The 24,380-nt window shown below is 53.8% G+C and overlaps 2 protein-coding genes across 2 annotated transcripts; one reads left to right on the plus strand and one right to left on the minus strand.

Annotated features, from left to right (window-relative positions):
* Positions 1–658: 658 nt before the first annotated feature.
* On the plus strand, positions 659–14,335 carry VOLCADRAFT_121291 (uncharacterized protein; the record flags this gene model as incomplete). The annotated part of the gene is made up of 19 exons (XM_002954199.1): positions 659–694; positions 1,469–1,684; positions 2,083–2,567; positions 2,918–3,005; positions 4,647–4,909; positions 5,356–5,533; positions 5,833–6,033; positions 6,325–6,490; positions 6,843–7,403; positions 8,451–8,491; positions 8,792–8,863; positions 9,176–9,278; positions 9,679–9,761; positions 10,016–10,135; positions 10,468–10,677; positions 11,315–11,442; positions 12,999–13,056; positions 13,189–13,280; positions 13,598–14,335. The coding sequence occupies 19 exons, from the start codon at positions 659–661 to the stop codon at positions 13,617–13,619; spliced, it is 3,123 nt and encodes a 1,040-aa protein (XP_002954245.1). The 3' UTR covers positions 13,620–14,335.
* mcm4 (minichromosome maintenance protein 4) lies at positions 14,311–23,473 on the minus strand (the record flags this gene model as incomplete). Its single annotated transcript, XM_002954269.1, has 16 exons — positions 14,311–14,856; positions 15,113–15,408; positions 15,688–15,921; positions 16,423–16,592; positions 16,932–17,042; positions 17,593–17,760; positions 18,190–18,309; positions 18,725–18,904; positions 19,316–19,573; positions 19,855–20,020; positions 20,338–20,459; positions 20,867–21,088; positions 21,222–21,276; positions 21,433–21,533; positions 22,525–23,045; positions 23,458–23,473. The coding sequence occupies 16 exons, from the start codon at positions 23,471–23,473 to the stop codon at positions 14,591–14,593; spliced, it is 3,006 nt and encodes a 1,001-aa protein (XP_002954315.1). The 3' UTR covers positions 14,311–14,590.
* Between the last annotated feature and the right edge of the window lie 907 nt (positions 23,474–24,380).

Raw genomic sequence — 24,380 nt, forward strand, 5'->3', positions numbered from 1 at the left:
AGAGCTGCTGCACAACCACCGGGAATGTCTTCAGTTGGGCAACGTACGCAATGCAAAGGTGCAGCGAAATGAAGGGGGGGTCGCATCTCACCATTCAACTAAGCATGCATGTGCTCGGTTGAATGCTCGGTAGCGTGCGAGTTTACCCCTATCAGGGTGTTTGTTTGCATATCCCTCCAAGCGAGAGGGCTTGCACCTATGCTGATGTTCGTTCCAAGAAATGAACTGAGGACTGATGCTACGGTGAAAGATTTGCACGTAAATTCGCCCGTGCAATAAAACGCCCTGTAACTCGCTTACGCTAATCTCACATTCCAATATGCCACTGCACTTTCCTCTCCAGCCTGGCCACATTCTCTTCCTCGCAAACGTACTTGGGCACCTTACAATCCAACACCATACGTGCTTTAGAAACGCGGGCAGCTGCTTCACAAGGACCCCCCTATTTTGTCGTCCACATAGTTGTATATGAAGTTCGGCTGGTATCTTGCTCGTCCATGATATCTCTCTCGTCCATACCCTCTTTCTAGTCGCCAGCTATCTTCGGTCTATCTCTCTCGAACTCCAGCTATACCGTATATTGCGATCTTTTGTACCATTTTCCTAGGTTAAAATATCCTTTTCGTATCAGTATCGTTTACAATCAGTCATAAGCATTATGAAAACAGCGCAGTATGTCTTTGTCGCGTATCAGGTGATCTATTTGCCTAAGGTTGTAAGGACAGCGAAGATAAGAATTTGACAAAAAACATTGAACAGAGAGCAAGAGAAATATAAGTATGTCATACCGTACTTTCAAAATAAGACACACTTGGCTTCTCCGTGGCTCCTGCACGTATCTTGCACTTTTTTGTTACATTTCGCACCAGTTGCGCCGATGAATGGTGCTGGCCTGGACCTGGAACCGCCTTACACCCTGCAAGCTGGTTTCAGACATGCTATGCTGAGCTATGGGGTGCACAATTTAGGATTCTTGCTCTCGCATCTGTTGCAATAATAATATTTTTGATTCTAAAGACATTTTTTGGTCTTTTCCTTCAACTTCACAATTTTTTACTTCCCGTCAGCTAAATGCGTTTTGCCCTGCATACGGTATGACTGACTCAGGTCGGATCTTTCGACAGGTTCCTAAACAAGCAGATCATGATTTTGCTGGTATTGCAGGTATAGTAATTAGCCGGTGTTGGAAGGTTCTGAGTTCCGACTTTCCGAGCGAGGATTGAGCATCTGAAAGCGACTGGGCGGTTGGGTGGTAAAGGGCAGTTGGTTACCTTGTACGGGTAGAGCATTCTACATCATATTGCCCTTTTCCCAAGAGATTTAAAAGCTACACTTCGCATTTAGTATGTGTCTTCATTTAATACTTCGGCTTTACGTTTCCCTTCTGGATTCGATTACTCTTCTCTTTTTTTCATTAAAGCGGTGCAGTACAGCTGCCGTACACACCTTCCCTGTGCCTGGCTCGCAGCTACTGTTGTCTGTGGCATCTGCAGTGGTGAGCTGGGTATGGCGCGAACACGCCGGTGTACGGCGGCCCCATCTGGCGCTGGACGATCCCGTACAAGGCAACTGGCAGTCGCCGGTGACGTACATTGTACTGCTGTCCATCACGTTCTGGATTCTGTACGGCTATCTCGTCCCGATCAGCCTCTTCGTCACGATGGAGCTCGTCAAATTCTGGCAGGTACGTCAGCTCTTTCCTCCGTACAGCATTCCGGCGGAGGAATGTCCGATGTCGTGTATGGGGAATACTGTTGCATCACGACTACACCTCTCAGAAAAAGAACAACCTGTCGGGGCGGACGGCAGAGCCCCATGACTTGATGACACGCCCTCCTCAGGATGCAACAAAAATACTGTCCATGAATTTTGGGATTCCAGACGTCATGTACATACATACGTACATACATACATCTCCCGTACTTATGACAGGGCATAAATGTTACACATACACACACAAACACACACAGACAGACACGCAAATCACATATGCGCTGTCGTACTGCGTCTGAACAAGCCGCCGTCTTGAGGATTTTGGGTTTGCACTTTGAATGTCGCCGTACGTACGCCGTATGCTTGTAGGCTTTTGTGTTCATCAATAACGATCCGGTGTTGAAAACGAACACGGAGTGGCGCCAACAGCAGAAATTGGAACCAGAGCATCTCCCACAGCACCAGCAGCACCAACACCAACAGTACCAACACCGGCACCGCCATCTCCACCATCATCAGCAGCAACGGGTTCACAGGGCAGCCGGTCAGCAAGGTCTGGACGAGCAGTCCATTCAGGGGCCTCGAGGACACCCTCACCAGCATCACCACAACCCCCCAGCGGTTATGGGGCCATCAGCCATGCATGGTGGTGGTGGTGGTGGTGGTGGTGGCGGCGACGGCGGCGGCGGCGGCGGTGGCGGTGCTAACGGTGCTGATGGCTCCACACATGCATTCGCTCGCAGCAGTGCTGTCAATGAGGACTTGGGTCGTGTTGTGATGGTGTTCAGCGATAAGACGGGCACCCTCACGCGCAACGATATGCGGTTTAGGTGCTGCGCTCTGGGCGAAGAGAGGTACGGCGTACGGCAGTCACTGGAGGGCAATCAGGGGAAGAAGGGTCCCAACGGGAAAATCGACCTGCTTAACTGCTTTTTTCAAACTTTCTTTTGCTTTCAAGCGTATTTTATTTAGTGTTCGAGTACTCTGCGATATGTTTTTTGTGAAATGTTTTTGTTGGTGCTTAGGGTTTTGTACGGTTTTAGTGCCTATGAAGATTTTAGGGTTTTCGGGACTCTTTAGGTAACAAATCTCCCTTCTTTTAAACATATCTTCGGAAGGGCTTGTAGGTGTGTGGAGGAATAAAAATGTTTATAAACAACTTTCACATATATCCCTACTACTTCTGATGCCACTTTCACCATAGGTACGGCAGCCTTGATGTACGACTGGAGGAAAGGCCTGAGCTCCAGGGCATGGAGGCAGTGGTAGCTTTCGACGCTCGGTTGCCGCAGGTAAGCCGTCTAAAAATGGCTCGCTAAACTATGCCGGCCATCTATCTACTGGCCTAATAAAATTAGGTAGGGATGATGCATCATCATTACCACTGATATGAGCGATATGAGCACCAACAAGCAGCCTAAACAACATCTTCATCGAAATGATTTTTGACAAAATGAAACAGGTTCAAGTGGTAAACAAATCAGGTCTCAAAGCTCAGATCCGATTACGTGCCAGCTTTTCCAAATGATAAAACGTGACAATGTGGCTTTGTTACAGAGGTACTAACTTCTGCATATGTTCTGCAAATATTTTTCTTTATCTTTTTATTCTCTAAAATGTTACGTATTCATCTCTTATCCAGTCTATCTGTCTATCTGTCCATCTGTCTGTCTATCTATGGAACGAGGGCTGCCCCCGCTTGCATAAAAATCTTGCTGATGGGCACAGTCCATGCACGCCATTTTTTGCCGGGGCCCATTTTTTCAGTCTGCTCCTTATTTACGGAGACTCCTTAGAAACACGCTCTGTTACACCAAACAACACGTCCCCTAAACCTTCTTGCCGCAGGCACTGACGGCTTTGATCCAATCAGGCACCTGGCATTCAGCTGTGGGTGGTGGTGGTGGCGGCGGCAGCTCTACCGCAGCCACAACCACCACAACCACCACAACCACCACAACCACCACAACCACCACAACCACCACCACTCCGGACCATAGATCCATGCACCTTGCGGGCGCCGTCAGTGACCCACCTTTTAATCCAGATTCAAATATAAATCCAGTTCCAAATCTGGATTCTGAGCTGCAGCTGCTGGGCCGCCGCTGGTTGTCATTCTGGCTCGGAGTGTGTGTATGTAACTCCGTTGTCCTGGAGCCGCACCCCTCCAGGGGGGACCAGCCCCCTGCTTTCCAGGTAATGTCGTCAGTGTTTTTTTTTCGTTTTGGGCCTAGTACCCTAGAGTAATAAACTGGGTGTTTCTTGCGGTTACAATTCCTTTTTGTATAGTCGCTGGGGGGGGCTGCGCCCCCCCCAGACCCCCCCTCAAAGGCTGTACGGTGTGCTGTAAACAACACCTGACGTCTGGAAACAAACATGCCGTACCACCATCGTATGCTTGTCTTCTGTATTATCTAATTCTTCTTCTAAATGTTTGGGGCATTGCGTCTGCGGAGTTTCTGAGCCGTTTGCTTTGGTCAAGAATGAACGAATGCCCCGTTGACCTAAGTTGAATACAACAGCGGGCCGTCTCATGGCGATATAATAAAATATTCTATACATAAATAGTGTATAAGCTCCCAATGTTCAGCTTTATATGTGCAGAAGGCATTTGGGGCGACTTATGGCCGAAGTAATGAACTAGTACGGATAACTGACCAATTATTCCAATTATTCCATTTCTTCCAGGCTCAGACCCCCATTTATTCCCAAAAAAGTATTATATTACCAAAAAAAAACTGCATGTCGTACACAAGGCCGTTGTGATTTGTGTACATCAAAACGAGATGTACACTCGTGCTTTATTATTTTTTCTGCGCGCCATCGTAAGGCGGCGCCGGGAGTTGAAAAGGGGCAAACAGGAAATGCTAATACATGCAGTCGCACTCGCTGCACCTCATGACCCATGGGTCGTATCCCGGATCCGCATTCAGGGTCCTTCCCCTGACGAGGTCGCGCTTCTGGAAGCTGCTCGGCAGCTGGGATTTGAGCTAGCGGCGAGGCGGGGTGACCAAGTGGAGTTGAAACTGGCTTTGCCGCCCTCGCCAGCGCCGCCACCGGCACTACCGCCTGCGGCACAGCGAGGTGACGGCACCGGCACCGACGCGCCGGGACCGGATGAGGAGTCGCTGCCGCCGGTGGCTGTGGTGGTGCGTTATCGCATCCTCAACGTGCTGGAGTTCACCAGCGCACGAAAGTGAGTGGCTGAGCGTGGGGGGGGGAGGGGGAGAGGAGGGGAGGAAGAAAAGGAGGAAGGGAGGGAGGGAGGGGAGGGACGGGGAGGGAGGGAGAGAGAGAGAGGAACTCTTGTTTACGCCTTTCAAGGGAGGTTGTCTTCGGCTCTGGTTTCGGAGGTCTGGTAGGATTTCCGGTAGGTCTCAGCGCGGTGCTGAGGGGGCGAGATGTACCTAGCTGGAAGTGGGCAAGTACGGCAGTAACGGGGCCCCCTCCCAGCCCCTCCCCTCTCCGCCTTGGGTTGCCTCAACCCCCCCGGGAACCACCCAGCCCGGTTCTTGCCTCCGCTTTCTCATGCGCCTTGTGTTCCTGCTTCACTGGCTCACTTACACCGCCTCCTCCTCCGCCTCCTCCTCCTCCTCCTCCTCCGCCTCCTCCTCCGCCTCCGTCTACCCCCCCCCTCGCAAGACGCATGTCTGTGGTGGTGGAGGCTCCCGACGGCTCTCTCGCCGTACACACCAAGGGAGCGGACAGCGTGGTGCTGCCTCGGCTGGCGGCGGCGGCAGCGGCGGGAGGATCTGGCAGCGACAGTGAGGATATTCGGGTGGCGGCTGCTACGGAGAATCTGCACTACTTTGCAACGCTGGTAAAAACATATTATTATAATTATTCATTAATTATTACTATTATTCATTTATTTATTTATTATTATTGTCTTATCGCTGAAAGGAAATGGGAGAGAAGGGGTCAGGAGAGGGGCTTGTTCCTCTACTGAATGGAACCATTGGAAGTGTGTGTGTGTGTGTATGTGTGTGTGTGTATCTGGAAGTCCTTGCGTCAGAGAGTTCGTACATGCTCGTACATCTACCCTTCCCACCGCCCGCTGCGCCATCTGGCTATTGCGCGACGTACGCTCTTCCCGTACATTGTTTACATGTACTGCAGGGTTTGCGAACATTGGTATTAGCTGCGCGGCCACTGCCAGATCGGAAATGGTACGACAATTGGGATGCACGGTACCAAGAAGCAGCTGCTGCAGTACACACCGACCCACGGGTCCGTGCAGCCGCGCTAGACAGCCTAGCGGAGGAGATCGAGCGGGAGATGCAGCTTGTGGGAGTTGCGGCCATAGAGGATCAACTACAGGTAGTACGGCATTATTATTATTATTATTATCATTTACTAATATTACTGATAGTATTAATAATAATAATTAGTAACAATATTATTGGACGATGAGAACTCCGCAGCGAGTTGGGGGTCCACTGTAACAATCGCATTCTCCGCAGCGATCACCATAGGACATCTCTAGCATTGCTGTATCTACATATTTACATACATACATACATGACTATTTCTTCACCTTGAAGCTCTTGAACCTTATGCATCCCCACGTAACCCAGACGTATAGGACTGTCCTCGCTGTACGCCGCGCAGGATGGTGTGCCCGAGGCGGTGGCTACGCTGTTGGCGGCCGGTGTGCGTGTGTGGATGATTACGGGGGACAAGTTGGAGACGGCGGTCAACATCGCCCGAGCCGCCCGGCTGGTCACTCAGCCACATGACTCCCAACTGTTGGTGCTCCGGGAACACGAGGAACAGGGTGGGTGGCTGGGGGGGGGTGGGGTAGGGGTTGGAGGGGTGGGTACGGGGGTGGGGGAGTGGGTATTATTTTCCGTTCTGCACTCCCTTACCTGCCGCCGCTGAACCCCGCTGTGCCGTACGCTGCTGGTTAAAATTATATCCGCTGCCATGCCACAAAATCGTGATAGCCATTCGGGAGCGACTGCGTTCCCTCTCCCGCCGCGCTGCTGCCATCAACGCCGCCGCCGCCGCCGCCGCTGCCGTCACGAGACGTACGGTAATGCCGCACGACACCACGGGCGCCCGCGCCGCCGGCGCCGGCGGCGAGGATGACAACGTCCACGAGCCGACGTCACCGCCAAGGCATGCAGCGGGGGAAGCCCATGTGCCGTACACCGTCGACACCGCGACGACAACGGAGCTGGTGGTTGACGGCCGTACACTGGACATGGTTTTGGATCGGCGGCCGTTAGCCGCACGGTTAGCTGCGCTGTGCGCGTCCTGCGCGAGTGTCGTGGTCTGCCGCGCGTCGCCAGCACAAAAGGCCGCGCTTGTACAGCTTATGCGTGACTATCGGCGGCGGCTGGCCGCGGCGCGGCGACGGCGCCGCTGGCACTGGCTGACTGGCGGGGCCAGCGGCGGCGGGGCAGCACCGCCGCCGCTGCCGCCGCTACAGCGGCTGCTACAGCGCTGGTGGGGATCATGCTGTACGGCAGATAGACGAGCACGTAATGACGACCAGAGAGGGTTTTGTGGCAATGATGGCGATGGCGACGACGAGGAGGTCGAGAAGGAGGAGGTGGGTGGAAGTGCTGCCGCCGACGGCGCCGGCGGCGTTGTTGGCGGCCGCGGATGCACCGACCCACGGGACCGCGAGGGGGTGCTGCTGGCCATTGGTGACGGTGCTAACGATGTGGCCATGATTCAGGCGAGTGAGTGAGTGGGTTGGCCGCGGGGTTCTTATTTTGTGCGTGTATGTATGCATGTATGCATGTATGTTGTTACAGGGTGGTTTAGGGAAACTAAAGGGGATGAACTTCGCCAGCGGCCCCCTTTCCCGGGGCAGTCCCTGCTCTCCCCTGCTAGAGGGGCACCCTAATCCGTCACCCCATCCGACTTCAGAGTGTATTCGTTGGGTTCGGCAACTCACCACCAGCAACCAACCAAATCTAGCGGATCAACGGCGCATCAACTTAGTTCCTGGTCAGCTCGCAAGTTGATATTATCACGTCCTACATCGTCCATATGATGGGGGGCCACCTCCCATTTCAACACTCCTCAAACACCCGAGGAGCCGGCAGGCGGATTTGAACCCGGGTCGGCCGGGAGCAGAAGTCAGGCCTTACCTCTGCCAGCCGCCTGCCTAAAATAGATCGTCACCAGGGGTTCGCACGTGGTCCCCCATCGTACTACTGATCTGGCCCAATGTTGCTTATGTGCCCAGTGCTGATGGGATGGGCAGTGTTCAACATGGAATGCACGATCCATGCATGTATGTATGTGCTGATTGTGTTTTTTGGGGGATGTCATGGGGGCTGGGGAGGGGGGACTGCGCGGGTTTTTAAAGGTTTCGGTTTTGGGTTGAGGGGGTGTTAGGTAGGGGCCCTGCTTGGAGAGGGCTCTTGGGGTGTGTGTGTGGGGGGGGGAAGGGGCGAGAAGGGGGGAGTTCGTGTCTCGTGATTCTGTCATCCTCACGGCTGTTGGTTGCTACTGCTGCTGCTACTGCTACTGCTGCTGCTACTGCTACTGCTACTGCTACTGCTACTGCTACTGCTACTGCTACTGCTACTGCTACTGCTACTGCTACTGCTACTGCTACTGCTACTGCTACTGCTACTGCTACTGCTACTGCTACTGCTACTGCTACTGCTACTGCTACTGCTACTGCTACTGCTACTGCTACTGCTACTGCTACTGCTACTGCTACTGCTGCTACTGCTACTGCTACTGCTGCTGCTGCTGCTCCTCTTTCCAGGCAGCAGATGTGGGTGTGGGAGTGATGGGCAAGGAGGGGCGTCAGGTGGGTGAGGACCCCAGGCGCACGGGGGGTGAGGGAGGCAGCGTAGACGACCGGGCGAACTTAACTTTTCAAGGTCGTTTGCTGTCCCTTTGTGAGTTGAAGGGTTTGTTGTACCTTGTCTATCACGCACTCTGTCAGTTTGTCACTCTGTCAGTCTGTCCGGCTGTCCGGCTGTCCTTTACCAAATTCATGAGATGGTGTTTTCGCCGAACGGTCGTACACAGATATGCCAGGTTACAGGGGGTGCCCTCTGCGGCAACCGTACATCTTTACCGGATTGCCGTACCGGTACGAACGCAGGCCGTGAACAACAGTGACGTGGCAGTACCGCTGTTTCGTCATCTAGTTCCGTTGCTGCTGGTGCACGGCCAGGTGGATAGGCGGTTGGCGGTTGGCGGTTGAGGGCAAAAAACAAATGTATGACACGTTTAGTGCTCCTCCTAAATGTCAACACACGTCGACATTTTCATTTTTCATTTGTCCACGTGTCCATGTCGATTTTACCCTGCGAGGTCTGGACCTTGATAGATACACACGCGCACACATGCACATGCACATGCACATGCACATGCACATGCACACGCGTCTATGCAAGGCGCTCACGGCGCAAACATGGACGCTCACGCTTTGGCACACATACACACATACATACATACGTACATCATGCACACGTGCACCACGCAGCTGTGCTCGGAGCGGCTGTCCCGTCTAATCACCTACTCCTTCTACAAGAACCTGGCGTACTGGGGAGTGCTGCTGATGTTCCAGTTTTATTGCGGTTTCTCCGGTAAGCGAGTGTCGTACAGCACGTACGATGCCGTACATATTGTACCGGATCTGTCATGTCGCCATATGTCATGTTGTAAAGTGCGTGTAATGAGGGAACGATGCAGCGGTGGCACTACCTACCGTGGTCCGAGAGCTCCTGGAAAGCTCGAGAAGCTTGCCTGCCTGAAATATAACTTCAGGCAGGCGGGCAGGCAACATAATTTAGCTTACATTTAGCTTGGGCAAAAACATCACAGCTTAGTTTTGTTGGTAAATAACACTACAGGTGTGGTGATTGCGGTATGGTAGCTGGGGTAAATGTACGGGCCGTCGTGTTCAACAGATGTTCAACCATTGAGATGGTGGTTAAGAACCAACCGCTTCCCAACCGAATGACTTACCCAACCACCACATCTCAGGACAGGCGCTAATCGACGATATCAGCGGCTCCTTCTACAACGTGGTCTTCACAGCTTTTCCCATCCTAGTCGTGGCGCTACAGGTACGACAGTACAGTACGGTATGGTACGGCAGAAGAGTAGTGGCTGTCGTGCACACTGAGCGCTGCACGAGCAGCTCTTCCGCCTTGCAAATTTAAACGGAACTTGGTTCCATCATCACAGTTTTTGCATCACAGTCAATTTACAATCTTTTCTTCCAATTCTGGTTCAGCACACGTCCACCTGTGTATCGATTGGTAACCTCTAGCTTTCCCAAAAGTGCCGTACCTGCCGTACTCACTGTACTGATGTGCAGGAGAGCCACGCACCTGACCCCTCAGTCACTCTTATGCAGCACCCCGAGCTCTACAACGCGCATCCCCCGCTCACCCCAATGCGGTTCTGGCTGGAAGGGATCATGTTGCCACTTTTCCACGTGAGCGCGGCTAGTGTGTGGGTACTGTTGGCCTGGCAGCTGTGCGACTTTGATATAACTTGCCTTGTGTCAATGTGACCCGTGGGTCGGTTCGGAGAGAGACGTGGCCTTACTGAGCCTGATGGGCCTGATGGTTGCCACTTCGAAGCGTGACACTCAGCGTGAATTGGCTGAGTGTGAGCCGTGGGACCCATGGGTCAGTGGACATGTGGTGAGCTCAGCTTGACGAGGAGGTCAAATGAACCAATTCTTCCTTAAAGAAAACACACAGGGCACCCCCGAGATGTGCCACAATGACCCCTCCCTGTTACCGCCATGCCCGGTTCTGGCAGAGCGCCGCCTGCTTCTTCATCCCCATGTACAGCGCCACGCCGTACGGCACTCAGCCCGCACACGTGCTCTGGGTGGTCGGCAAGGCGTCGTACATGGCGGTAGTTGTGGCGGTTACAGCTGAGCTGATGCTAACGACACGGGCATGGACGAGACTTCTTGTTGTTGTGTGTGCTCTGAGCGTGGTGGTGGCGTTCCCCTTTTTGCTGCTGGTAAGGAGTTCAGGTCCGATAATAATAATAATTTGCTGTTGCTGCTACTGCTGCTGTTGCTGCTGCTACTGCTGCTTCAGATGCTACTGCACCTGTTGTTGTTGTTACAGGGTGGTACAGCTTCACCAGCGGCCGCCTTCCCGAGGCAGTTCCCTGCTCTCCCCTGCTAGAGGGGCACCCTAATCCATTCACCCCATCCGACTTCAGAATGTTTTCGTTGGGTTCGGCAACTCACCACCAGCAACCAACCAAATCTAGGGGATCAACGGCGCCTTAACTTAGTTCCTGGTCAGCTCGCAAGTTGGTATAATCGAGTCCTACACCGTCCACAAGATGGGGGGCCACGTCCCATTTCATCAGCCCTCACACACCCGAGGGGTTGGCAGGCGGATTTGAACCGGACACTCCGGGAGCAGAAGTCAGGCCTTAATCTCTGCCAGCAATCTGTTATTGATGCATTCGGTTTTAGGGCGGATGCCCGGGGCATTATGTCCCGAAGTGCGGGATTGTAAATGCGGATTTCCGCGCCTGTGGGCATCACAAAGACAAAGTAATATACCTATCAGGAAAAATGGATGTGTTTGCTGTGTTTCTTTTTCAACAATTTCTCTGCTGGCTATCTTTGTTTCGTGTACAGGTTTGGCGGTTGGAGCTTGCTGCCGGCTATCTGGACGAAGCCACAGTGGGTGCCGCGGATCTGCTCTTCAAATCGCCGTACTTTTGGACGAGCTTGGTGGCGGTAGTAGCACTGACCGCCGGCTCTCGGTGGGTGCTGGCCGTACACCCGTATCCATTACGGGTGCCTGAGATTTGCAATTTTTCAGAAAAGTACAAGTGCTCTAGTTTAGGTAGGTCTTAACTGACGTATGGCAAGAGACGGGCTGGAGATTTCCCATGAAGACCTGAATTCTCATTCGAATGAGAATGGGAACGTAAAAGCGCGCTCATCAAAAACTGTCAGAGGTCTAATTTGATATCGCCGCGATGTATTTTTATTAACACTGCTGAAAATCCCGTACAATGCCGTATATATATCTATATTTTGCAGGTATTTAGAGCGAGCCGTGCGGTGGATTTACTTTCCAGATGCCTTCATGACGCTGGCGCGGGAGTACCGCCGCCGGCACCGCCAGCTGCCGGCGAATGAGGTGACCGCGAACAGCGGAACATAGTAGGCGCCGTCGACTCCGCCGCCGCCGCGGCCGCAGCCGCCGCCGCCGCGGAGGAAAACAGCTGCCGCCGATGCCGCCATCTTGTCGTCGTCATTGCCACTGCTAACGCGCACTGAACCGCTTTTTCCTGTCACTGCCGGCACGATCCAGGGATTTATGATCTCAGGGAGATGATAAATCCTAGTGACAGGGAAAAGCGGTTCAGTACACGTAAGCAGTGGCAGTGATGACAACATGGCAGAGAAAATGCCTGGATCCAGTGGTCAATTTAAATCTTAAGAAGGCAGTGGGTGGACTTGGTGTTAGCATTGACGGTCCGATACCAAGCGATGTGTTGTGTCTGTGTTTCAAGATGAGACCAGTTTCGAACGGCAACTAAGTGTGTGACTATTCGACACGCGGGTGCCCATGCTTTGCCGCTGTAGCAAAAGAGCGTGGCCTTAGTGAAGAAGTCCCGAAAGTTATGACGACGTACTCCGCCTGTAACGCCTGCGAGTGGGTGCCGTGATGCGCTCGTAACGGAGGCGGGCGCGGGACATTCGGCAGGAATGGGGCAGTGGAGTGCATGGGGAGACTTAAAAAGAGGTTGCTGGATTGAGTTTATCAGATCACAGCGTGTAACTGCAGGAAGCATCGTAGTGAGGGGGGGGTAACCGCTCCTTTTGACGGTTTGGCTGAGTGTCAAGCCTCAGCCGTTTCACGAGATGTACGACACGCTGTCGGTTGTCATAGCAGTAGAGGAACTGCTATGTTTGTGATATCACCAATAAAGGAATTTTAGGACGCCAAATCATGTCGCACTAGCACAGCGCCAAATGGCCCACTTGCTGCATCGCTTTGGGGCAAAAGCTTTTCTGCCACGGAAAAAAGGTGACAAGACCTTACCGCCTCTAATCACCTTCGAAAATGCTATGAAACTTAGGGAGCAGTTTTACGCAATCGGATTTTCTTGGCCTTACGAGGACATTATCCCAGGAAAGCCGCAGCTGCCCCCTGGCAGTGAGAAGTATTTAGCACGTCAACGGGAAAAGGAGTTAAAGAGAGCTGCAAGGTGTTGTTCTATATCCAGCCATGTGAAGTCGCAGTCGTCGACATCGGGCTGACACATCAGTGTACCGATGGATGTGAACTGCTCCTATGCGTGCGCAGGGAGAAAGAGATTGCCGATGCCATGGCGGCTATGCCCAAACGGATTGCGGAATATCGGGTAGGGGGTGAGGTTGGCCCGAGGCACGAAGCCGTCTGTCACAACGTTGTACTGCTCCTCTCTGAATTTTACCACACAACCACGTCCTTTGCATGACCCTGCGAACCCTCCATTCTTACTTCCTTCTTACAGGCGTCCCGCAAACTGGATTGGAGCGAGGTATCCGCCCTGGACCGGCTGTTGCTGACCCCCGGACAGATCCGGGAGAAATATATCCGGCGGCGGTGAGCTTTGGCACTCTGCAAGAAATCGTGCAGCGCATAATCGTGCAGCACATGTGGAAACGAAGGCACGGGTTCGTCTGACACTGACAAGGCCGTGGAGTGCCAAAGTCGGCGAGGGTTTAGGGAAGGACGAAGCCGAAGGGTTATCGGCCACGGGCCTGGCGGAATAGTTGTGCTGCACAGCCTCTTATCTCCTATGCCCATTCCCTTGCCTGCTAGGGTCTTTCCTGGTCTTGGCCAAGAGCCGGCATTGCCTTGCTTTTCCTTGTCGGTTCCACGTATTCCCACATTACATTCTGATGCCCGTTGCTCCGTAGGCTAACGCGCCAAAACCAATAAGCAATCCATGGATTACGGCAGTGGTATCAGCAGTAAAGCGGAGGGGGGGGCACCGACAAACATGTGATGCGGCGCTACAGCAGGGCTTACTGCAGGTGCAGATGGTACTGGTCAGGACAGCAGCAAAATAGCCAGGAGTAAAGGCACCCCCTGGAAACCGCTCCTGCTTATGGCGGCTGCGGAACAAAGAGGTGAAACTATCCATCGGCCCGGAGCAGCAGCAGCAGCAGCTTATCGCCCCCAGCAACAGTAGCAGATATAAACAGCAGCCGCAGCAGTCGTGGGATGTTCTAGGAAGTGGGCCCTCCTGGTCTACGGCTTGTCCACACCAGCACTGGACAGCCGCAAATTAGGCTGCGGTGGTGGTTAGTCAGTTTTAAGTATCCTTTGTTTGGGCTGTCTGTCGGATAGACGGGTAATAGTGGCATTTAAGGTTTGACTGTCTCTCCGGGCGACTGCGTGTCAGGGCCTCCAGAGAACTTCGTGTCGAAGCGTACAGGTGGCCCGTAGGCCCCCGACATCGATCAGAGAAATTGGTTAACAAATTGCTGCTGAGTTATGGAGGTGATGTCTAGTTGATGGATTAAGTTTCGCATGCTGAATTGGTGGTGATGGTTTATCTGTCTCTACGGATGTCTGGTGACCGGATGAGGAAGGGTGTAGCTAGCAAGACCCAGAACCGCCGTCGGTTGTACGCGAATTAACTTTCAAAATATAGAGATCATGGTCTCCTGGCTTTGATTCCCGTTCTCTTTGTCCAACCATTCTGACTGCTCTCAGACCAACATAGCACCTCTACCTACGAATGGGCAATACTGCGCAACAGTGGCTGCACCGCCCTCAATAATGATGTTGCGATCATCACGCATACCAATATCAAGGTCCAACGGTTCGAGAACGAAAAACAACCAATGAATTGTTTGAACAGAACATTCATCACACCACGTCAATCGTACGCAGTCGTACGCAGCTCAAGACGTCGCAACCTGCGGGGCACGGTCGTCTGCCGCCTGCTCCGGCCCCTTCTGAACTGTGTTTTGCAGCTGGCTGGCGCGAAGGATTGGCCGTATCGTGTTTGTGGTCTCGTCGTAGAGCACGAGGTCGTCAAGCTGACGTAACGCCGTGATGAGCATGGTGCGACTCACGCCGCTCGCTCCCGTGCTGGCCCCCTGCGCCATTCTGGAGTTGATCTCCCGCAACAGGTCGTCAACTGAAAGCGTGTGCGACATGCGCAGGCCTGCACAGTTATACGAGTGAAGGCTAGTCAAAATTAAGTTTTTCAAAGCTGTCACAGAAACCAGAATCGAGTCAGCCTTCAACTCTTTTGCAGTATGAGGGGAAGAGGAACAAGGGCTCCTGAGGATTAAGGGTTAAGTTAACAAGCGATTACCGAAGAAGCCTATTCTCATATTGCCATTGAAGCACTACAACCTAGGAAAAAGTGTTACTCCATTATTTTCTGTACTTTCATCCGTTTTACAGCTGATGCTCACCAGAGATGACACCCCGCAGCTCGTCCGGCAGCGCCCTGGCCGCTGCACGCTGAGCCGCCGTCGTACCGCAGTACAGCGTGTCGAGGTCAGGCCGGCCGTCAGACGAGCCGGATCCAGCTGAGCCCGCCATGGCGCCGTACCATAACCGTACGGCCTCAGCCACATCGGCGGCGCGGATTCGCTCGTCCAGTCGCATGCGTGCCAAGGACTCGGAGATACGAATGAGTGATTCCAACTGACGAGGGGTGGCCATCACCACCTTGCGCTCCCGGCCATCACGACGGAGCGTCTGATACCTGAGGAGCCAAGACACAAAGCAACTTATCGCCTCAATGCCAAGGAGTACGATTTGCACGCATCAAAGCAGATTACGCATGCAACAAAGCGCTGTTTGTGGGGTCTTGATGTTTAAGCTTATCCACACAAACGCGGCAACCCCGACACACGATCAACCCACGAGCAGTTTTAACCAAACACTCTCCTCCGCACACAATGCCGTACACACACAAAAAAACCGAACTGACAGCCTGCGTGCCTCCATATTCGACTCGGCCCAACCAGCACACCAGCTGTACCTGTTCACAAGCTCCTCAGCCGCCTCGTCAGTCAACTTGGGTTGGCACTTGGCACGCGAGTAGGCGATGTACTTCTTCAAAAGGTCCGGGGAAATGAGCTCCAGGGGGCCTCCCGCAGACCCCGCCCTGGAGCGGTTCTGCGCTCCTGGGTGGAACAGGGACACAAGATGGCGAGCTAGCCGCCTGTCACGAGCCTCCTCGTATCGGTCAAGAACCAGGTAGATCAGGTCAAACCTGCGGCAGGGCCAGTATTGAACATACGTATATGCCTTCAAAAGATTGGTTGAAAACAAGAGGGCTAAGCCAGTCAGCTTTCCTGTCACCGAAGCGCGTCCCGGGTGACTCTAGATAGAAAAGCCCCGTCTGGTGGCTGTCGGTGCCATATCTCTTCTGGAATCCTCTCGTAATGCTGATCAAGTGGTTTAAAAATGGTTTAAATAAAGAGCACTAAGCCAGTTAAATGGCATTGATAATGGAGTTGGGGTCTGCCTGAGGGAGTTTAAAAAGCTTGCTACACGTCGTCGGTGGGAGGGGTCATGTTTGTACTATATGCAGATGTGAGATCAGTAACAGTAACAATATCAGGTGAGGGACCGTGGGACCAGGGAAGTCAAGAGTGATGTTGAAAATTGATGTTGAAAAGGAAACGATGACGAAAAAAATCCCTAGCCTCGGACACCCCATCTCCGCCCCACCACCACCACCACCACCACTACCCCCTCGCAGGCCTCACACCTGGTCAGCAGTGTGGGCGGCAGGTTGATGTTGTCCGCAATGGACATCTGGGGGTTGTATCGGGAGCCCACAGGGTTAGCACACGCCAGCACGGAGCACCGGGCGTTAAGCGTCGAGATAAGGCCCGCCTTTGCCACGGACACGGTCTGCTGCTCCATGGCCTCGTGCAGCTATTATATACGTTGGGGTGCAGTAGGGAACAGGGGGAAGGGAAGGGAGGATTGAGGAAAAGAAAACCGAGGGAAGGGGATTGGGGAAAGTGGCGGAGGACTTAGCGGGGAACTGCAAACAAAAGTCAAGGAACAGGAGGGAACCAAGGAGAACAGAAAAAACCGTCGTAGAGCAGGGAGGGGAAGGCGAGGGGGAGACAAGACAGGGGGGGGAAGATAAGGCGGGGAGAGAGAAGGGGATGATAAGAGATAGGGATGAAAATGCAGCTGGTGGACAACCCAACCCCAGCCCTCACCTACCACCGCGCCACCACCACCACCACCACCACCACCACTTACCATGCTTCGCGCGCTGTCGCTCATCTTGTCAAATTCATCGATGCAGCACACACCGCGGTCGCTGAGAACCAGCGCACCGCTCTCCAGAACCATCTCCTTTGTCTCTGGATCCTGCAGCAGACAGTTTTTGCAATTGAAACAGTTCTCATTCAAGGTTGTCACCTCGGCTTGCATGATGCACCGCTCGTCACCGCATCGCCTCTCGTCTAGGTTCACCTGAACACACAACTACACGCACTGCCTTGGCCCCTAGTCATCATGTTCGCCTCGCACTGGCCCATGCCTCCGTCGTACTCTAAAACCCACCCACCTTTGTGTGGCCAAAGCTCCTCCCCCTCCCCCCCAACAGCTGGTGGTGCTGCCCATCAGATCCACCATCACCTCGTGTCTTCCTGGCCACCGCCCATCTCCTACCACCAGCGGATTACCCACTCACCCCCTCCTACAACCTGTCCCTCCGCAAAAGCCACAGCTTTACCCTCGCTTTTCCCTCGCCCTCTCCGCTGCCGTCCCCTCCTCCATCAGTTCTACTTCTGATACACTCTTTACTTCAGCCACGCGCTCGTGGTTCCTCTTTCCCAAACTTGCAACAAAATCAGAGAAAGATTTGGAAGGAGTTAAAAAATTTGAAAAAACTTTTCCCCTCCCCCCCCTCTCCTACCTTGGTGACGTACGCCGTCAGCCCTACGGCCGAGGAACCCTTCCCACTTGTGTAGATGCCTCGGGGCGCTAGCTGGTGCACGTACGTGAGGAGCTGTGATTTGGACACGGAGGGGTCACCCACCAGCAGCACGTTCAGCTCGCTACGGATCTTGCCCCCGGGGAACACCTGTACACCGGGGACAGAGGAGGGAGTTGTGTGTTGCGCAAAAAGTATAAAAAGGGGGACAGGATGGAAAGGGGGGGGGGGAGTTGGTGGAGGGTAAGCTGGGAGGATAGCTGGTGGGCAATAGCAACGATGGCCAGCGTGATGCGCGGAGAACAACAGTCCGGCCAGCTGTCCACACCCGCCCTCCACAAGTTCACACCCGCCCTCCAGGAACAGTCCGGCCAGCTGAACCATGGCCCCAGGAAGCTGGGAGTTGAGCAAGACAGGACGAGCGCGCAGCCATGGAAGAAGCTCTTTCCAGACAGACAGACAGACAGACAGACAGACAGACAGACTGACTGACGGACAGCCTTGCACCATTTCCCCACCATCTATCCATCCACACATCCACCCATTCCACCGCGCCCACCCACACCTTCCTCCCGCTACCTTGGGTGTTCCTCCAAACAGCAAACACAGCACTCCCTTTTTGATGTCCTCCATCTCCCAGATGTTGGGAGCTAGGGAGGCGATCAGGCGGTCCACCAGCCGGGGATCGCGGGAGAGCTCCTGTGGCCAGCGTCAGGGAGGGGGTGGGAACGGCGTGGCGAAAAACAGAAGTGCAGAATGCCATGAAAAGGCGTGATGGACGAAGGCGAGGAGGAAGAGGGGATGTGAGCCAAACATAGAAATCTAGGAGAAGCACACAAGAACCCGCGGCCCGAATGAAACCCGGAACATAAATTTACGTTCATGCAAAACGATGTTATCATTCCCAACCAACCAGCTAAAAGATCTGCAACCCACGCTTCCCTGCCGTGCCACCCTCTCTGCTGCCCCTCCGCCAGGGCCTCTCCCCTCCCTTTCTCCCTCCCTCCCTCCTTCCCTCCCTTTCTCCCTCCCTTTCTCCCTCCCTTTCTCCCTCCCTCCCTCCCTCCCTCCTTTTCTCCCTCCCTCCCTCTCTTCCCGCCCCGCGCTGCCTCACCTTGATCTTGCCTTCCACCTCCGCCAGCTCCTCTGCGGTGATATTCTCAATCGCCACGAGCTGCTCCTCGCTGCCGGCGGGGTCACTGAGGGAGGCGGGAGCGCCCTCACCCGCGCCTCCCCCGAACATCTGACTATCAGCCGGAGTGTTGGGTGCGGAGAGGATGGTGGGCTCAGCCTCCTGCGAAGGGAATTCAGCGGGTGACGAGAGAGAGTGTGGCGTGTGGTGTGTGTGTTAAGGAATACAGGGGGAACGGGGGAATGAGCTTGGAGAAGGGATGTGGAACGACCATGCAAATGGGGATTAAACACGTAAAAAGTAATCCGTCGGACGTTTTAAACTTTCATAATAGGACCCAAATGAGCAATGCAACTGCCCAAATACTGAAGGGCAACACAACAGGGCGGCGGGAGTTTAGATATAAAAATAGAAGCCCCCAAAGAGGGGTAATTATTACGTCGGTTCTCTACTAACGATACACGTGTAGTCCTAGCCTCAAGGAATCCCCAATCCTCTAGGAAATCCCATGCGATTGCCTCACTTCAACCTGCTCATCGTGAGCCAGCGAAACCCGGCCCAGTCTGCTCTCACCGCGGCCTTGCCGTCCTGACCGGCAGCTGTCGTGAACAGCCGCCGTGTCTCGTCCCGGTGAATATGTACGACGTCGACGTATGTACGGAACAGCGCGTGTAACGCTGCCTGACGCGCTTGGGCACGGATGGGCGCGGCGCGGTACATCCCGGTGATGGTGACCCTGTCTCCAGGACGTGCCACGTCAACCAGTGTGTCGTACGTGTACAGCGTAACGCCCATCGGGGTTTCACCCTCGGGAATGTCGTTGGGGCTTTCCTGCGGGTACACGTAAGGTGAGGTACGGCAGGTGAACCGATGTAGATCTAACCGAAGTGACGTCCTGATCTAAAACGTCCAAGTAAGGTTTGTGGAAGGCTGAAACCCTAAGTTAACAACGGAAGCAGGTTAGGAGGCATTTATTTAAATAGCCTTCTCGGCGAACTCCCAACGATTCTTACGTTACGATGCTGACGGGCATCGTGGGCCTCAGCCTCGTGAATTACACACATACACTTGTACATTTCGGCGCACGTTATCATACACATACACTCTCGGACCTGCATCTTGATGAGCTGCTTGTCCGTGTACGACCCCTTGTTGTGTTGCAACACCATGCTCCATTTCTTCTTACAGGCAGGACACGCAGTCGGGTCCTCCACTCGACCGTTGACGTTGGGGGTGGCCACCTCGTGGCCGCAAGCGGCGCACTCAAATACGGCGTATCTGCAGTACGTACGGCATACGGGGTACGACAGAGCATCCAGAGTCTCAGGCATGGGTTGAAAGGAGACGGGCTTAAAATATAGCCAATCTAAACAACGTTTATGGAAAGTACAATTTGATAAGAGGTATGCAGTGCGTTCGTAGCCGTGTATGTCCGATTGTCTGTGTCGTGTATGTCTACCTTTATTATCTTTTCTGAGGCCATAATTATTCTGCCGTACAGAGCGATACGCGAGCTTTCGAACTCATGGCGGTCGGTTTGTACGGACACAGTCTAATGTACGATGAGCAAATGCCGTACAGAGCATGTGCCGTACCTGAGGTTGGGGATGATGGCCGACGTGCGTGTGACCATGCCCTTAATGCACACCAGCTTGTCGATGTCGGAAGGATCTAGATCGCGAATATGCTTGGTAGCCGCCAGGTTGTACGGACGGCACTGTCGTACATAACGCACCGCACGTGGATTTTGGGGAAGTGGGGGAAGGAGAAAGCATGAAAACTTTCCACTCAGAAGTGTGCCAGGAGATTATTCTTAGGGTCTGAACGTTTGAAACACCACATACATGGTAAATGAAAAATGACGTGGCGCAAGCGCTTCACTGTTGAGGCTTGACGCTGCAGATGTATGACATGTGATGCGCTGCGCTTTGTTTTAGCATCTTCAGCAAACCCGCTGTACGGCTGTACGGAAACATTAGCGCAAATACACAATATCCCCTTCTCGCGCTCTTCCCTCCGGATGTTCTGCCATTGCTATTGCCCAAAAACGTAGTTCATATTAAAACCCTAAATTTCGCGCTCCATCACACACACACACACTCGCACACACACACATTCACTCACCACCAGCAGGCACAGGTCCAACGCTTGATGTCGATCCGCCAAGTCTGGCTCGAAATTCAGATCCATCACTGCCACCTCGCGAACCACCTCATCCAGCACGCAATGCACCTCGCGGGGGAAATCCACGAGTGTGTCGTACAAGTCGTTGAACGACACACCGTTGACCACGGCGCGCATGTCGGCGGTGTCAATGTTGACCGAAGTCTCACCAGCCTCAATGGCCTGTTTAGGTTGGATGAACGGTTAAGTAGCCGCTGTAACGATTAGGGGAGCGCCCTGTAGCGCCATGAATACATACGTACACACGCGCAAGGCCCCCACATGATAACGTAGGCGTGATGATGTACGGACTCACCTCCTTGATAATCTGGACGTACTTGGCTTGCATCAGAGGATCTGCCCCCGCAGGCCTGCACGCGTGGGAGTTTGTGCGTGAGTTGGTATATGTAAGGTCAAACGTAACAAACAAAAGGAAGCACTGCAACATGCGGGAGTCGTGTTCCGTAGCCCAGACGCACACACACACACACACACACAGACAGACACCTGACACGCGGTGCGCGCACCGAAAGGTTCGGATGAACGTGTCGATCTGCCGCCGCAAGTGTCGGGAGTTGATGTTGGTGCCCCACACGAAGGTACCGTCGTCCGCAGCGCCGTCATGTGCCTACGGCACAGAGAATGCGTACATGGGGGCATATATTGGTGGTGGTATATTAGGGGAAAGGAAGGAGAAAAAATCAAATAACAAAAGATGGGCAATTATTAGGGCCGACCTGACCCTCCCTGGACATGACTCCTCCAGATGGCCTCCTCCTATTAGCTCATCCTCTGCCGCATTACACCGCAGCATGCCCCATCGACTGTATCCCATCGACGACAAGAAAGCCAACCACAACATTTCTTCCCCTTTCCTCATGCCCCCAGACCCCAGAACACGACCGCCTAACCCCCTATCCGGCGACACGTCACAAGGAAAACCACATGCTCCCATCCATCCCACCCTGCACCCGGACTTATCCCATACTCCATACTCCATAAACCCAGCACAAACAAGAAGCTTCGGGGATGTTATTCGTATGGCAATCCCCAGCACTTCCTTCTCGCTGCTGAATTCCTGCTTAAAAGGCATGCAGCCGTTCGCTCAACAGTGGACCTGATCAGATTTTCTCATCTTCGGTCCTTGGCTAGCAGCTTGGTGGCTGATCCGCAAACAAGCAGGCCTCCCCCATCCAGTTTGCGTCCACCCCCACCCCACCCTTCAGAGTCATACGTCCAAACGTGAAACCTACCTTTACTTTCCTGACAACCCAGCACACAGGGAAGAGGAATTCCTTCAGGTTGCATCTCGCGCCATATCTTATCATAGCTCAAGCCCCTCATTCAGCTTTCCCTACTTTCCCGCCCTGGCAAAGAACTCTGCGCTCTTACCCTTTCCCCTAGTCCTCATGATCCTCTTCCTTCCTTCGGCTTACCGTATCCAGCTTTGTCCACCTCTTTTTCTGCTCAAACTGCTTTTCCGATCCACACGCGCGAACTTGGGTCACAACCGTAATCATTTTTGTTTTCCTTTGGAGCCCCAACCCATTAATCCCACTACGACAGGTGATGGCGCTTTTCCTTCCTCTCTTACCCACCCACAGCCCTTACTCCCTTACCGGCGGCAGCTCCTCCGCGCCCTCCATCGGCACACCCGCATCAGTGCCCCCCGTGAGGCTGGGCTGCTGCTGGTTATCCTGGAGGCTACCCCCGGAGATCTGGCTGTTGGTAGGGCGGCCGGCGGTTCCGGGACGGCCGGCGGTGCCGATTCGTACGTTGGGCCGGCGCTGCGCGCGGCCGCCGCCAAACTCGCCACGGTTCTGGGCGGCCAAGCCGCGCGGCAGCGGCGTGGCGCCGCCGCCCATGGTACCTTCACTCTGCAGCTGGCTGCCCTGCTGCAAAAAGCTGCCGCTGGGTTGGGGCTGGGGCTGCCGGCGAGCGGGGAGTGGGGTGGCTTGTTGGGAGGGGGCGGGCTGCTGGGATGCGTCGCCGCCGGGGCTGTTGGGGGCGCGAGGGACTCCGCGGCGGGGGGCCTTCGGGGGGGTTTGGCCGCCCTGGGATTGGGATGGGGCGGGTTCGGCCCGCCGCTTCTGCTTCTGCTGGGGCTGGACTTGGGGCTGCACATCATCCTCCATCGGCTCTGAAGGAAGTTGGGTTTTAGGGGTGAGGTTAGAGGAAAAGAAGTCCTGACAGCAAGTATTCGGTAGACTGGAAGAGGCTCGCATCAAGCAGGACAGGTGCAAGTGTTCGTGTTTTTCTAGTTAAGATTTTTGTTATTTAGGTGGGCAACAGGCGCAACTTTCTGTGTCTGGTGCCATACTGGCAGCCCCAGGTTTTCAAAGAGGCCAGGCGGGCAGCTGTTGATACAGCAGAAGGCCTTTGTTAGACTTCGTTATTTGAAACTATCGAGATATCCCTAAAGATATCGTTTTCTCTTACCAGGCCCGGCACTTCGAGAGCCGCCCGGGCCTGCACATCGTCAGGGCGACCCCCAGGTCAATTCTCCAAAGAGAGCGTCAAATAAATGCTCTTTTGTAACATCTTTGACTTACCGTTGGCGCCAGACATGCTGCCAGGCTCCGCTTTCAAGTCAGAATATTTCAGCTGCGCAAAAGCGCGTCTTTGGTGGTAAAGGGATACTAGCCAGCCTTATGTAATTGTCTCAATTTACAATGTGGGACGGTAATTGTTATTTAGTTCCCCATTAGCAGATTGGGCCAGTGCTTATGGGGTCTTCGCGCCAAAAGAGTACGGAGGGCCCTATCCAGGGACACTTCTGAATACCAGCAACTCTTATATCATTTATGCATAACAGTTGAACATGCACAGGTGAAGTCTTGCGTTGTGCCTGATTATTGCAAGCATGGCCCGCCATGTACTACAGGAAATGCTCAAACATTGTCATGGGAACCAGCTACACTCTTTACGATCGGCCCTGCCATTGTTTTACATGCAGAGATGTCAAATTCAGTGCAAGTATTCTGAAAAAGCATGATGCACTACTAGGGCAATAGGGCTGATGGCAAAGCCTCGGTTAGTTAGGTTCAGTTGCCAGTTAATCCTCGCTAAGTGAATCAGTTGACGCTTGCCAGTCGCCAGCTTTGGGTCATCTGGAAGTCTGGGACCCATAAGACATCCACTCCGAGGCTTCTTTTCAATCCCTGACACGGACTAGGATGGTCAGTTACTGAGGTCAGAGCTGCCCCATGATCTCCAGACTCTTTTCAAATCCCTTACTCTTTGATGCAAAAGACACCTTTCCCGTTTGCCACACGGGAGCAGAGCCTTGGCTTGTACGGCATTACTCGCCGCACAATCAAAACCTTTATCTCGTTTAGCCGCTGTGTAAGGAGTTGCGCCCTCTGCGTTTTATCGCACGTCGAATGCTATGCGGTTGCCACGGTATTGATGCTTATCGCTCCTTGGCTGCTGAGCTCCTCTATGGCTCCATCTGTGGATTCCATCGGGGCTTTAA

The sequence above is a fragment of the Volvox carteri genome (assembly GCF_000143455.1).
Source record: "Volvox carteri f. nagariensis unplaced genomic scaffold VOLCAscaffold_41, whole genome shotgun sequence".
NCBI lineage: Eukaryota > Viridiplantae > Chlorophyta > Chlorophyceae > Chlamydomonadales > Volvocaceae > Volvox > Volvox carteri.